This window comes from Macaca mulatta, chromosome 2, assembly GCF_049350105.2.
Source record: "Macaca mulatta isolate MMU2019108-1 chromosome 2, T2T-MMU8v2.0, whole genome shotgun sequence".
Classification (NCBI taxonomy): Eukaryota; Metazoa; Chordata; class Mammalia; order Primates; family Cercopithecidae; genus Macaca; species Macaca mulatta.
This window is the reverse complement of record NC_133407.1, coordinates 20,142,218-20,159,105: the sequence shown is the minus strand read 5'-3', so window position 1 is coordinate 20,159,105 and position 16,888 is coordinate 20,142,218. Positions and strand designations below refer to the sequence as shown.

Below are 16,888 nucleotides of genomic sequence, written 5' to 3'. Positions count from 1 at the left end.
ATATCATTCAAGGCTACTATGAACACCTTTACACACATAAACTAGAAAACCTAGAAGAGATGGAAAAATTCCTGGAAAGATACACCCGTGTTAGCTTAAATCAGGAAGAGTTAGATACCCTGAACAGACCAATAACAAGCAGCAACATTGAAATGGTAATTTAAAAATTACCAACAAAAATAAGTCCAGGATGAGACGGATTCACAGCAAAATTCTGCCAGACATTCAAAGAAGAATTGGTACCAATCCTATTGACACTATTTCACAAGATAAAGAAAGAGGGAACCCTTCTTAAATCATTCTATGAAGCCAGTATCACCCTAATACCAAAACCAGGAAAAGAAATAAGCAAAAAAGAAAACTACAGACCAATATTCCTGATGAACATAGATGCTAAAATCCTTAACAAAATACTAGCTAATCAAATCCAACAACATATTAAAAAATAATCTGCCATGACCAAGTGAGTTTCATATCAGAGATGTAGGGATGGTTTAACATATGCAAGTCAATAAATATGATATACCACATAAACAAAATTAAAAACAAAAATCACATGATTATCTCAATAGATGCAGCAAAAGCATTTGACAAAATCCAGCATCCTTTTGTGATTAAAACTCTCAGCAAAATCAGCATACAAGGGACAAATCTCAGTGTAATAAAAGCCATCTTTGACAAACTCACAGCCAACATAATACTGAATGAGAAAAAATTGAAAGCATTCCCTCTGAGAACTGGAACAAGATAAGGATGCCCACTCTCACCACTCCTCTTCCACATAGTACTGGAAGTCCTAGCCAGAGCAGTCAGACAAGAGAAGGAAATAAAGGGTATCCAAATCGGTGAAGAGAAAGTCGAACTGTTGCTATTTGCTGATGATGTGAGTGTTTACCTAGAAAACCCTAAAGACTTCTCCAGAAAGCCCCTAGAACTGATAAAATAATTCAGCTAAGTTTCAGGATACATAATTAATGTGTACAAATCAGTAGCTCTTCTATATACCAACAGCAACAAAGCTGAGAAGCAAATCAAGAACTCAACCCCTTTTACAATAGCTGAAAAAAATTACTTAGGAATATACCTAACTAAGGAGGTGAAAGACATCTACAAGGAAAACTACAGAACACTGCTGTTAGAAATCATAGACAACACAAACAAATGAAAACACATCCCAGGCTCATGGATGGGTAGAATCAATATTGTGAAAGTGTCCATACTGCCAAGAGCAATCTACAAATTCAATGCAATTCCCATCAAAATACCATCATCATTCTTCACAGAATTAGAAAAAAAAATTCTAAAATTTATATGGAACCAAAAAAGAGCCCGCATAGCCAAAGCAAGACTAAGCAAACGGAACAAATCTGGAGGCATCACATTACCTGATTTCAAACTACAGTATAAGGCCATAGTCACCAAAACAGCATGGTACTGGTATAAAAATAGACACAGAAACCAATGGAACAGAGTAGAGAACCCAGAAATAAACCCAAATACTTACAGCCAACTGATCTTCAACAAAGCAAACAAAAACATAAAGTGAGGAAAGGACACCCTTTTCAACAAATGGTGCTGGGGTAATTGGTTAGCCACATGTAGGAGAATGAAACTGGATCCTCATCTGTCACCTTACACAGAAATAAACTCAAGATGGATTAAGGACTTAAATCTAATACCTGAAACTATAAAAATTCTAGAAGATAATATTGGAAAAACCCTGCTAGACATTGGCTTAGGCAAGGATTTCATGACCAAGAACACAAAAGAAAATGCAATAAAAACAAAAACAAATAGCTGGGACTTAAGTAAAGAGCTTTTGCATGGCAAAGGAACAGTCAGCAGAATAAACAACCCAGAGAGTGGAAAAAAATTCTTCACAACCTATACATCTGACAAAGGACTAATATCCAGAATCTACAATGAGCTCAAATAAATTAACAAGGAAAAAAAAAAAAACATCAAAAAGTGGCCTAAGGACATGAATACACAATTCTCAAAAGAAGATATACAAATGACCAAAAAACATATGAAAAGATGCTCGACATCATGAATGATCAGGGAAATGCAAATCAAAACCACATTGTAGTTATTCATACCACCTTACTTATTCATACCACCTTACTCCTGCAAGAATGGCCATAATCAAAAATTCAAAAAACAGATGTTGGCATGGATGCAGTGAACAGGGAACACTTCTACACGGCTGGTGGGAATGTAAACTAGTACAACCACTATGGAAAACTGTGTGGAAATTCCATAAAGAACTAGAAGTAGAACTGCCATTTGATCCAGCATTGTCACTACTGGCTATCTACCCAGAGGGAAAAAAGTCATTACATGAAAAATGTACCTGCACATGCATGTTCATGGCAGCCATGGAACCAACCCACATCCACGTGCCCATAAATCAATGGGTGGATAAAGGAACGGTGATATATATATATATATATGATGGATTACTACTTAGCCATTAAAAAGAATGAATTAATGGCATTCACAGCAACCTGGATGAGGTTGTAGACTATTATTCTAAGTGATGTAACTCAGGAATGGAAAACCAAACATCGCATTTCTCACTTATAAGTGAGAGCTAAGCTATGAGGATGCAAAGGGATGAGAATGACACAATGGACTTTGGGTACTTAGGAGGAAATAATGGAAGGAGGGTGAGGGATAAAAGACTACAAATAGGGCACACTGTATACTGCTTCGATGGTGCATGCACCAAAATCTCACAAATCACCACTAAAGAACTTACTCATGTAACCAAATACCACCTGTTCCCCAATAACCAATGGAAATGAAATATTTATTTTCAACTCATTTAGACATATATTCTTATCACATCTCACATAAAAAATAAAATATAAGTGAAATAAATTTGGTTATAGAATTCCTAAAGCTTATTCATATAAAAGTACTTTTCCTCAATCACTTTTCAATTCAGTCTTCGATGTTGGTCTTTCCATATCATATTGCTATGGGTCTGAATGTCTGTGTCCCCCAAAATTGATATTTTCAAATCCTAACCCCCAAGGTATTAGGAGATAGAGCCTTTGGGAGGTGGCATTAGGTGGTAGGGCTTTGCAGCCTGAACATACTAAGGCAGGAAATTGGTACTGAGAAGTGGAGGTGCTGCTATAATACTTTCCTAAGAATGTGATAGTGGATTTAGGGTAGAGGCTTGCAGAGTTTTGAGGGGCATGCTAGAAAAAGCATACATTGCTGTAAACAGTTTTTTGTTGTTGTTTTGAGATGGAGTTTCACTCTTGTTGCCCAGGATGCAGTGCAGTGGCACGATCTTGGCTCACTGCAACCTCCGCCTTCCGGTTTCAAGTGATTCTTCTGCCTCAACCTCCCAGGTAGCCAGGATTACAGGCACCCACCACATGCCTGGCTAATTTTTGTATTTTTAGTAGAGATGGGGTTTCACTGTGTTGGTCAGGCTGGTCTCTAACTCCTGACCTTGTGATCTGCCTGCCTCAGCCTCCCAAAGTGCTGGAATTACAGACGTGAGTCACCCTGCCCGGCCAGCAGAATGTTAAGGATGATACTGGTGAAGGCCCAGAAAGAAAAGAGGAGCACAGTAGAGAATATCTCAATCTTCTTAAACAATGCCTAAGTAATCCTGAAGAGAATGTTGGTAGAAATATAGACATTAAAGGCCATTTTAGTGGGAGGCCATTCTCAGATGGAAATGAGGAACATATCATAAAGCAATGGAGCAAAGACCATCCTTATTATCATGTGGCAAAGAACTTGGCTCAATTGTGTTCATGTTCTAGTGTTTTGTGGAAGGTAGAACTGTGAGTGATTAAATTGAATATTTGACTGAAGGAAATATCTGAGCAAAGTGTTGAAGCTGTGGCTTGGCTCTTCTTGACTGCTAATAGTAAAGTATAAGAGGAGAGAAATGATTTAAAGATGGAATTGTTAATCAAAAGAGAAGCAGTGCTTAAGGATTTGGAAACTTCTCAGCCTATACATATAGTAAAGAATGAGAAAGCATGTTCAGGAAAGAACATGAAGGGTGTAGCTAAATGACCATCTGATAAATTAGCAATCTCAACAGAAGCCAAGATCTACTATCCAAGAAAATGGCAGAACGACCCTGAAGAAAATTTAGAAGTCATCAGAGTTCTTGAAATGCTTTCATAGTGACTGTTGTCCAGTCATAGCATGAGAAAACCATATCTGTGCACTTTTGGGTGTGCTTATACTTTAAATTATCAAGTGTATTCATGTACAGGCAATGACAACTACATAATGACTTTGAGAGGATATTGACTGGAAGATACAGTGTGGCTGCTGAGATGTTTAATGTAAAAATATGTGCCTTGGAAATTATGAAGTATCTTATTTTTTGTGATACTCTTAGTTTTAAACAGACAATGACTCCTCTTTGCTTCCAGGATAATAATGTCTATTAACCTAACACGGTAAATAAGATGCTTCTGAGGTTTTTCCACCCTCACCTGCTATGACCTTTGCTTCCCTTAAAAAGTGTTCTAACAGCTGAGCTCAATATTTTTGTACATGCTGTGCATCATTATACATGCATGCATGTTTTCATGGAATTTCCTTTTCTTTTCTTTCTTTCTTTCTTTTTTTTTTTTTTTTTTTTTTTGACAGACAAAGTCTTAGTCTGTTACCCAGGCTACACTGCAGTGACATGATTATAGCTCACTGCAGCTTCCAACTCCTGAGCTGAAGCAATCCTTATGCCTCCACCTTCTGAATAGTGGGAATACAGGTGTGCCCTGTAACACCCAGCTAATTTAATTATTTTTGGTAGAGATCGAGTCTTACTATGTTGCCCAGACTGGTCTCAAACTCCTGGGTACAAGTGATCCTCTCACCTTGGCCTTCCAAAATGTTGAGATTACAGGCCTGAGCCATTGCACCTGGCGAGTTTCCTCTTATGTGCTCCTTTGCTCCTTCACCTCGCTGAAGTGAACTACTTATCTTTTCATGTTCAGCTGCTCCATGCATCCTTCATGGAGCCTTCTTATTTTAAGAAAATTATTTTCTCATTTGTGTTCTCCTAGGTATTTGTGCATCTAACATTTATCACACTGTACTGCATTTATCAACTATTTTATGGAACTTGGTATCTATGTTCTGAGTCAAGAACGGGGATTGTTTCTTGTTCATCTTTTGTTCACAGTGTCTAACATTTAATAGGAACTCAATATTTGAATTGATGTTTAAAGTCATCCATTTATTCAAAAAATATTGAGTATCTATAGTGTGCAAAATAATATGCTAGGAGTTCAATATAGGGTAATAAGTAATACTCTTATTATCCCCAGGTAAGGGATCAGAGATTTTGAGTGGTGAACTTATTTGCCTGGTAAAGAGTGGTAGAGTTGTCTGGCTGAAAATTGAGTGTCCATAACCATTCATATCCATTTCCTTGTACTTAAGGCTTTATAATTTTAAATAGCCATTCTGTGTTTTCTATTTTTAAAATTTAATATTTTGGTTTTCTGCATTTTCTAGTTCAATATAAGTAAGTTATGAAATAAAAATTTAGAAACAAAAGTTGAATGAAGCAAATATTGTACTGAGCAGAGCTTTGCATTTGTCAATGTCTTTATAAACTAATTCTGATCTACTTAGGTATGATTATATTGGGATCCCTTCGAAGGCTCTAGCATTCTTGTGACCACATTCACTTCCTCATTGTCATTTGCATCTTATATGTGGCAGGAATTTTGAAAACCAGCAAAGTGTTGGAGAAAATGTAATGGAATCAATGAGAATCTGGTTTGAAAAGAATAAGCATTTTATGATCTATATTCTAAATTCTATTAGCCTGGATAAAACATATCAAATCTAAAATACCAAGAGGTTTAAGTTAGATGCAATTGAAAATGAGTATCACTAAGTAATAATGACATTTTCTTAGTGTTAGTTTATCTTCTCAGTATTATCCACTATGAGACCCAACTTCCTAAGAAAATCTGAAAACGTTATCTAGCATTTAAAAGTAATCTTTTAATCCCCTTAACATTTTATAATAGACTGTCATAATGAATTTTCATAAGCTTTCCATTGATGTGGTGCCACAAACTTTCCCCTTTATAGCAATCCATTGGCTGCAAGTTGGACAAAATGCTAAGTGATTGAGTGACAGTAATTACTTTCTTCTTTCTGTCATCTCTCTCATACTTCATTATTTGTATTATTAATATTGTCAAGTTTTTCTGTTTCTTTTTAGAAATTTTTTAACGTAACTTTATTTTCTGAGGAATAATCTAGATAATATATTCTATAAACTTGTTTAGTTAGTTAAATGTAACTCCAATACATTGCATTATAGTAAGTGTAAATGAATAACTGAAAGGCACATTTGTGAAACCCTCTTAAGTTATGGCATCTCCCACCTTTTCAGCAGGAGACCTCCCATATGACCAGCTTACATATGGTCTTAGTGAAGATTCCAGTGTCAATTTCATAGTAAGTATTAGTAAAGCCTATTTTTTCTTACTTATTAAATAAAAATAAATAGAATGTCCTTGAATGAACTTGTTATTGATAATCTCATTGTTTCTAGATCTGTACCCCAACTTTTTTCCCTCAGCTCAGTTGTTCATGCAGATATCTGCTTTAGACTTAGAATTTTCTGAATCTCTTTTGGTACAGGGAAGGACATCTGAAAGAAAGGAATACAGAGCCCAGAAATAGATTTATGTGCACATATGTGAATTCGGATAAATGCCATTTCAGACCAATTACTAAAAGATGAAGAATTAAATAAATATTATTTGGATCATTGGTTAACTACTTAGACAAAAAGTAGAGTCTTCCATCTTATTCATTCACAAACACAGAAAATATTCCAGATATTCCAGATGGCTTAATTTTTTCTTTCTTTCTCTCTCTCTCTCTCTCTCAACCATGCCCGGCTGCTATTTCATCCCTTTCTGTCACCATCCTTATTCAATGAATACCTTTAGGTGTAGTAAATAATGATGGCAAAGAAACTGGAAAACATATGGAAAAAAAATCTAAATGAACATTGTAGAAAACACACAAGTGATAATTATGACTCATTTTGAGGTATAAATGCCAAATAGAACTGTGATGCTGGAAAGAAATGAGCTAAAGGCACAAAGGTCATCTGAATTAAAGCATTCTGTTATTCTGAAGAAGGTAGAGACATTGATTAATTTATACCTTGTTAAATCACATATTAAGGGTAACTATTAAAGTAATAAAAATAACATAAACTTGTGAAAACCAGTATAGAGAAGAAAAATATTAATTTGTTTTAATACAAGTTAGGAAAGGAAAAAAGAAGTAAAGAAATAGCATAATTAATAAAAGGTGCACAAAAATGCAAGTATGTCAGTGTCAAACTAAATGAACTAAAATCACTGGTTAGCAGATCATATCTTAGATTGGATAAAAATGCAAATCCCAAAAATATACTGTTTACAGGAGACAGAGACAAAGAAATCCATAATATTAGAAAGGGTAAAAGTAAAGGGATGGTAAGAGTTATAACTAGGACCAAGCCAATCATAAACGTAAGTACTATCTTAATTGCTATGTTAATAGTGGACCAAGTAGTTTGGTCCACTAATTAAGTTAGTATATTGGCAAAGAACATTATTAGGGATAAATTGCATCATTACATAACATGAGGAAGAATTCACCAGCAAGATGTCACAAATCTGAACATGTATATATTTAATAAGCAAAGAAACCTGACAAAATTACAGGATAAATGGACAAATCCACAATTACTATGGGAGATTTTAACATAGCCCTTTAAGTAATTAATATATCAACCAATTCGTATGGATAGAGAAAATTAACCCCACAATCATAAAATTTTATTTGTAATGGTTGATACAAAGCTTGGTATAATGATTAAATGTACACGTTGCACCCAACAATTGAAAACTACACATCCTTTTTTTGCACACATATAACATTCACAAGTATTGTTAAGTAGGGCCACAAAACAAAACAAATGCCAAAAAAATCAATATCACACAGATTATATTCTCTAACCAAAATACAATTACATTAAAAATCAATAATAAAAACTCTTAAATACCCCTACCTTCTGAATTTTTTGGATTAAGTAACTCATGGGTAAAAGATGAATAGAAACTGCGTGCTTAAAACTAAATACTAAAACAATACTGGGAGAGGAATGTATAACCTTGAATGCTCGTAGTAGAAGAGACTGCAAATATATTAACTAAGCATCAACTCAAGAAGAGAAAAATAAGAGCGACAAAGAATGTCCAAAGAAAGTAAAAGGAAATAAAGAATTAAGAAAAGTGCAGCTATTCATTAAATAGAATTCAAAAAAATGAGGGGACTCAAATTCTGGTTGTTTAATAAACTCTGAGAAGATAAATGAAGAAAAAAAAGGGCATAAACTTCAAAGTGAAAGAGAGAAATATAATGAGAAATATAATAGATATACTAAAATTCATGAAATTTATGTTAAAATTAGACAATTCCTCCCTTAGGCAAACTTTCCCAAAACGGGGGAACGTTTTTTACTTCACTTAATGAAGTAACTTTATAATCTTCATATGGAAACCAAACAAAGACAAAAGGAGAAATAACAGACAAATCTTATTTATACACACGTAAAAAATATTAATTATTAATAAATGAAATACAGCACTGTATATTAAAAACTTATGAGGCATAACCAGGTAGGGATTATCCAGAATACAAGCATAGTTTATTATTCAAAAAATCCATGAATATAATATACCCAATTAATATGTTTTAAAAGAAAAACCATATATTTATCTCAGTATATGCCGAAAAGAATTTAATGAAATTAAACATCACATTATGATTAATATCAATAAAAAAAATCCTTTTGGTAGGCCGGTAATAGAAGGAAAACAACTTTCTGTAACCTTTTAATGGTCTCTACGAAAACCATACTCCCAACATAACAGTCAAACATTCAAAGCATTCTCTTTAAAATTAGATAAAGAAATCTACTATCATGGCTTCTAGTCAATGTTATCTCTGTTTTAGCCAGCATAGTAAGACAACATATGAAGATTGGAACTAATCAAGCAAAAAAAGCTGTTACACACACACACACACACACACACACACACACACACACACACACACACACACACACACACTTGATGTGAAGTGAAAGTTTAGGAAAGGACAGGGACTCTGTGAGTAACACATAACCTCCAAAGTCTAACCTCAGTCAGTTCTGCTTTACTGACTGGTGACCCAGAGAGTAGAGAAAAAATTTATTCACTTCAGTTGCAATCCACATTGCAGTTTTGCTCCTTATGCATTTTCTCATCAATTAAAGAATTAAACACATTAAAACAAATATCATTAGTAAAAGTTTATATCTTCTGCTAGATTTGATTCTGTTTTTAGACTTTTTCACTTTCAGTATGAAAAACAGTGTTACACTGAATGTTTTTGGTCTTCGTATGTATTGGTTCGTCTTTTTAAAATGTATTTTATTACATTTGCATGAGTGGGATTAATAGGTCAAAATTTTTGAACTGTGGCTATTGAAATACATTGACAAATTTCTAAAGCAATTTGCCGTGGTCCTGGTAAGGTATATGACAAATATTAGTAAGTGAGCTTCTAAATATATGATTAATTTATAAATTAAAGGATTCGTTAAATGGTGCTTATACTTGGATAGTAGTGTTTTACTAATTCGTGTATATGGTACATCAGTCTTTTTATTTTTAAGAAATAGACTTTGTATTGCAAAATAAGTTGCCAATACTTAGTTTTACTTGTATTTTATTTATGTTTATTTATTACTATATACATTGTTATTGAAGCCAGAATTTGGGGGCTTTGTTACACAATTCAAACTTTTTATATGTTTACAATTTTTCTAACAAAAAAGCTCTGAGAAATTTGATTAATAATGAATAAAAGCTGAAACTATATAAGAAAGAGATTAATTTTTAAAAAATCTTGCATTTTTGTATGTTGAAATATTTTGCTGCATTTGATTTCCTGAGACAGAAGAAGAAAAGGATCATTTAGTCATGCTGTATATATACTCAAGAGGCAGTACAAACTAATGGGTAAGATAACAAACTTAGAATCAAACTGCCGGCATTTAAATTCCAGCTCTACTGTGTATCAGCTCCAGGACCTGAGACAAATTGCTTTACATTTCTTAGCTTCAGTTTTGTCTGTAAAAATGGGCCTAATAAGGTTGTTGGGAAGACTATATGAGCCATGTGTATAAAGCACTTAGAATAATACCTGGTCCCTAGTCAGCATTCAATAAGGCTTAGCTGTTATCATGGGAAAATGTACTTGTTATATACCAGACATGTGCTATATATTAGGTTAATAGAAACTGTAGTCAACCTCTACTACTCTTTGGTTCCATCATATTTTTCTTATTTTTAATTTTGGTGCATTTTATGCTCAGAGTGATCGTTGTTTCTATTTTGTTCCTTTGTTTCTGGGTAGGTGGAAACAATGTGTTCAACATATGTAGTCTTTGTAGGATAGAGAGGGGATGGGCATGGAAGATATCAAAGAGGAATTTCTCTGATTTTGGTTTGAATTTTCTCTCCTTATACTCTTGAATCCTCATTTTGTTATTTTCCTCTTTCTTATTTTCCAGATTAAATGCCTTAATGGATAAAGAAAAATTGGATGGTAAGATTGATTATTGTAACTGTGCAATGGATTCCTCAGTGGAAAACATGTATGTAAACAAAGTGTGGGTTCAATGTGAGAATGAAAATTGTTTGAAATGGAGATTGTTGTCAAGTGAGGATGCAGCCAAAGTTGATCATGATGAACCATGGTACTGCTTCATGAACACTGATTCAAGATATAATAACTGCTCAATTTCTGAAGAAGACTTCCCTGAAGAGTCTCAGCTTCATCAGTGTGGATTTAAGATTGTCTATTCACAGCTCCCTCTTGGAAGCCTGGTTTTGGTAAAATTACAGAATTGGCCAAGGTAAGGTTTGTGTTGTTTTATGACTTTTGAGGTATAGTCTTGCCAGGTTTATGAATATTAAAAATCTTTTTGAAGATTCAACATTTTTCTTTTGTCTACTTGTTTCTTGATTTCTTATCATTGTTCTTTTCTATACTTCTTTGGATTTTTTTTTCTAGCTTTTTAAATGGGAAAGTTAGGTAACTGAATTCAAATCTTATTTTCTTCCCAATATAGGCAATTAAAGCTACAAATTTCTCTTCAAGTAGTGTTGTAGCTTCATCATACAAATTTTGATATACTGTGTTTTATTATTCATTTTGAAATATTTACTGATTTTCTTTGTCGTTTCCTTTTTGAAATGGGTTATTTAGAAGTGTGTCTTTAAATTACCAAATATTGGGGAATTTTAATGTATCTTATTGCATTCTAATTTAAATCTGTTATAATCAGTTTCAAAGATTCTTATTGTATGGCCCACCGTACCTTCTTGTGGCATATATTATTGATATTTCATAGTCATTTGAAAAGAATGTATTCTGTAATTGTTACCTAGATACCTAAAATATTTTTTCTTTAGATTTATGTTGATTTATTATATTCCAATATTTCCCATTCTGGTTTGGTTTTCCCAAGTATGCAGTGTGCACTTTCATCATATAACTTCAAGTCTTATTTTTAGCTGAGGTTTATTAAATTATAACCTATTATATTTGTTGTGTTGCATTGCTTTGATTTTCTTATTTTAGGATTCTGATATTACTTATGGTGGATGTTTGTCCATCTTTTGTATTACCTTTTCTTGAACTGTGTTTATCTTTTCAATTTTTTAAAATTTCTTTTTTTTTTCTGAAGGTATATAAATTGCTTTTTTTCTTCTGGTTTAGTCTTTTTTGTCAAAATCACAAAAAAAAATTTCATTAATTATGTTTCTTCTCTTTTCAAATCTTTTTCTTTTAATTGTAATTTTTTAGGTTCAGGGATACATATGCAGGTTTGTTGTATAGGTACACTTGTTTGATGGGGGTTTGTGGTGAAGATTATTTCATCACCCAGGTATTAAGCCTAGTATTCCTTAGTTATTTTTCCTAATCCTCTCCTTCCTCCCACCTTCCACCCTCTGGTAGGCCCTAGTGTCTGTCATTCCCTCCTACATGTCCATGTGTTCTCATCATCAAATCTTTTTCTCTAATCACTTACTTTATTTTTTTTAGTTTTTCTAATTATAATTTATGTTGCTTTTTTTCATTACTTGCATTATTTTCTTAATTTCTATTATCTCAATTTGAACTTTCAGGTACAATTTTGATCTTTGTAAGGCCATGCCTCTGTGATAAGCTTTCACTTTTTGGTAGGGCATTTACCATAACATCTTTATATTAGATTCTGCTATAATCTTTTCTTCCTGAGTACTTTTATATGAAATGGCTTCTTATTTGTTCAGAAGGCAAGAGGGAGTAATACGTTTTTTTCAGTTCATTTTCTCTCTGTTCAGATTGGTTTATTCCTATTGTTCTCTTTTTAAGTTCACTGATTCTTTTCTCTGTTATATTCATACTGTATTGAAAGTATCCATTGAGCTTTTAAAAATACTGTATTTTCAATTCTAAAATGTTCATTTAGTTCTTTATATTTCCTATTTGTTTACTAGACTTTATATTATTTTCATTTTGGATCTTATTTAAACCTATTTAGCAGGCTGCTTTTGCTACTACATCAGCAGGATATATGGGAGCACCTCTTTGTTACTCCCACATGGGAGTAAGAGTCGAGGTTCTCCACTCAGCCTCTATTGATTTCCAAGGGAGGGAAGGGTGCCTCAATTCCACTGGGCGGAGGAGAGAGTTCAAGCTCCCCACTCACAACCCTAGCTAGTAGGGGTAGGACGAACTTTTCATTGTTGCCAGGTGAACTTCATTGACACCATAGGGGGAGGGTCTTGTTAACACTGGAAGGTGGTAAAAATCTCGGCTTCCAGCTAAGCCTTTTCTGCCACCACCTGAGCAGGAAGGGTGCTCCATTATTACTGGGTGATTTGCAGTCCAGGCTCACCATTGGCCTTTGGTATTGGGGTAAATGTGGAGGCCATATATTTTCCATGACGTTTTTCTGGGATAGAGCAGTTATTCTGTATAAGTTTTCTGTCTTGCTCGGCTCCCCCTATCCTGGTCCTTTGGCTAAAAAGAGCAGGCTTCACTGGAGCTTTTTTTCTTTGTCTGGTTGCACTCACCGGTGTTTCTGGGTTACTGACTTCTTCAGTACCCAGCTGAGGAATATAAAGTGACAAGAAACTCGCTGCCATGTCATTCCTCAAGTCACAGGATCCCTAGCTAGTCTATCATTTTCTCTGTGACTTTGAGAATCTTTTTATGTTTTTTTCATATATAACATGCAGATTTATTGATAGAAAGAGAAATACAAAGAAATGAATCTACTTCTTGTTGAGAACCATACGTTGGAGAATAGTTTCTGTTTGTTTTTTAGCTTGTTCCCCCCCTACTTCAAAGTTCCAGAGCCCTTATTTTACTGTTTTCTCAAAGTATCAAAAATATGGCCTGTTCTTAAATTTCCTAGGTTTTTCTCTCCCTCATGTTTACTTTTAAATTTTTTTTTTATTATTATTATACTTTAAGTTCCAGAGTACATGTGGATAACGTGCAGGTTTGTTACATATGTATACTTGTGCCATGTTGGCATGCTGCACCCATCAACTCGTCAGCACCCATCAACTCGTCATTTACATCAGGTAAAACTCCCAGTGCAATCCCTCCCCCCTCCCCCTCCCCATGATAGGCCCGGGTGTATGATGTTCCCCTTCCCGAGTCCAAGTGATCTCATTGTTCAGTTCCCACCTATGAGTGAGAACATGCGGTGTTTGGTTTTCTGTTCTTGCGATAGTTTGCTGAGAATGATGGTTTCTAGCTGCATCCATGTCCCTACAAAGGACACAAACTCATCGATTTTAATGGCTGCATAGTATTCCATGGTGTATATGTGCCACATTTTCTTAATCCAGTCTGTCACTGATGGACATTTGGGTTGATTCCAAGTCTTTGCTATTGTGAATAGTGCCGCAATAAACATACGTGTGCATGTGTCTTTATAGCAGCATGATTTATAATCCTTTGGGTATATACCCAGTAATGGGATGGCTGGGTCATATGGTACTTCTAGTTCTAGATCCTTGAGGAATCGCCATACTGTTTTCCATAATGGTTGAACTAGTTTACAGTCCCACCAACAGTGTAAAAGTGTTCCTATTTCTCCACATCCTCTCCAGCACCTGTTGTTTCCTGACTTTTTAATGATTGCCATTCTAACTGGTGTGAGATAGTATCTCATTGTGGTTTTGATTTGCATTTCTCTGATGGCCAGTGATGATGAGCATTTTTTCATGTGTCTGTTGGCTGTATGAATGTCTTCTTTTGAGAACTGTCTGTTCATATCCTTTGCCCACTTTTTGATGGGGTTGTTTGTTTTTTTCTTGTAAATTTGTTTGAGTTCTTTCATTTTTATTTATTTTAATTAATTGACTTTATTTAGGTTTGCAGAAAAATGGAATGGAAAGTATGGAGAGTTTCCCCATATCCCCTTCTCCCTCTGACACCCACGGTTGCCCCACCATCAACATCCCACACTGGTGTGGTACATTTGTTATAATCTAGGAAATAGCATTCACTCATCATTATCAATTAAGTCCATAGTTTACTTTAGGATTCATTCTTTGTGTTATATATTCTGTGGGTTTTAACAAATGTATAATGACATGTGTCCACCATTATAGTATATGCAGAATAGTTTTATTGGCCTAAAAATTCTCTGTGTTTCTCCTATTTACCCTTCCATTCATCCAAACTCTTGGTGACCATTTATCTTTTTACCATCTTCATAGTATTGTATTTTCTAGAATGCCATATAGTTGGGATTGTATAGTATTTAGCCTTTTCAGACTATCTTCTTTTTTTAGTAATATGCATTTACGTGTCTTCCATGTCCTTTTATGGCTTGATTACGCATGTATTTTTGCAACTGAATGATATTCCATTGTCTATACGTAGGACAACTTATCTCTCCATTCGCCTACTGAAGGAGATCTTGGTTACTTCCAAGTTTTGGCAATTATGAATAAAGCTTCTATACATCCATGTGCAGGCTTCTATGTGGACCTGTTTTCAGTTCCTTCGGGTAAATACCAAGAAGTGCAGTTGCTGGCAGTGTGCTATGAGTATGTGTGGTGGTGTTTGTTTTTTAAGAAAATGCTAAACTGTCTTCCAAAGTGGCTGTATTATTTTGCATTCCCAACAATGTTGCTTCACCTCCCTGCCAGCATTTTGTGTTACCTGGGTTTTGGCCATTCTAATAGGTGTGTAGTGGTATTTCATTATTTTAATTTGTATTTTCCTAAGGACATATGCTTTTGAGTATCTTTTTATATGCTTATTTGCCATCTTGTATATCTTCTTTGGTAGGGTGCCTGTTAAGATTTTTTGCCCATTTTAAAATCTGGTTGTTCATTTTCTTATTGTAAAGTTTGAAGAGGTCTTTGTATATTTTGGATATCACAGTCTTATCAGATATATATTTTGCAAATATTTTCTCCCACTCTGTGGCTTGTCATCTTATTCTTTTGACATTGACTTTGCAGAGCAGATTTTTTTTATTTTAATGAACTCCACTTTATCATTCTTTTCTGTCATGGTTGGTGCCTTTGATGTTATATCCCCACTTTTATTTGTATCTTCTTTTTCCTTTGTTTCTTATTGATCCTGTCCTCTTCAGTTTAGGTTTTGCTCCCAGTAGTTTCTCATTCTGTGAACTTTTTTTAAAAATTTTATTTAATTTTATTATTATTTTTTTTGAGACAGAATCTCGCTCTGTTGCCCAGGCTGGAGTGCAGTGGCGCAATCTGGGTTCACTGCAAGGTCTGCCTCCTGGGTTCATACCATTCTCCTGCCTCAGCCTCCCAAGTAACTGGGACTACAGGCACCTGCCAATACACCTGGCTAATTTTTTGTATTTTTAATAGAGACGGGGTTTCGCCATGTTAGCCAGGATGGTCTCGATCTCCTGACCTCATGATCCGCCTGCCTTGGCCTCCCAAAGTGCTGGGATTACAGGTGTGAGCCACCGTGCCCAGCCCCTGTGAACTTTTATCCTGGAATGGATCTTGGTTGGTTCGTAGGGCCCACACTTTTCCAACACTTTCAGATTTTGTTGCAATCCATCTCACAGTTTTGGCTGCTGTTCTTAGTTCAACTTGCTGCACTTTCCTGTCAATGCTTGTTGCAAGTTTGAAGTCCTCATTCCTCCTCCTCCCACCCTCCTTCCTCTCAAATAGATGCTAATATTATGTGGGGGTCATACAATTTTTAGTAGTTTGTGCCCATTTGCTCCTATTTTGGTGTTCATGTGGGTAGGTTACCACTTAGTTTCATTATAGGTGGTGTGCGTCAGGTTTGGTTTTGCTATTATAGTTGCCCTAACTGTATTTATGGGGAAATTTCAGGATATTCTAAAACTATACCACCATTACTGCTATCTTTCCGGAATCCCTTACTATTTTACATTGCATTTTTCAACATAACATTCTTAAATGTATATTCTAGCTTACTACCTTGTTTTCATTCATGTTCAACTATTCCCCATGAAGAAAATAGGATTTTGGCTTTCATAGAGAGACTATGGTGGTCTTATTCCCCCCACTCCACACACACACACAGCCTTTAAATCAATACCTAGATGTATGTTCTTGCTCTATCACTTATGGTTATGGCTGAATTATGTTCTCTCAAAATTCATATGTTGAAGTCTCTAACCCCCAGTAGCTCAGAATGCGACATATTTGTAGATATGATTCTTAGAGAGGTAATTAAATGAAAATGAGACCAAAGTAAGATGGACCCTAATCCAATATGACTGGCCTCCTTATAAGAA

At 34.9% G+C, this 16,888-nt stretch overlaps 1 protein-coding gene across 1 annotated transcript in view; it reads left to right on the top strand.

The window, feature by feature from the left end:
* The first annotated feature begins 3,819 nt into the window (after window positions 1-3,819).
* ZCWPW2 (zinc finger CW-type and PWWP domain containing 2) overlaps window positions 3,820-16,888 on the top strand; it is a 104,497-nt gene continuing 91,428 nt past the window's right edge. Inside the window, exons 1-2 of the mRNA XM_015132322.3 lie at window positions 3,820-6,465; window positions 10,631-10,975. Of these exons, the coding sequence (XP_014987808.3) occupies window positions 10,644-10,975 (332 nt within the window). The 5' untranslated portion in view covers window positions 3,820-6,465; window positions 10,631-10,643. The remainder of the gene's footprint in view (window positions 6,466-10,630; window positions 10,976-16,888) is intronic.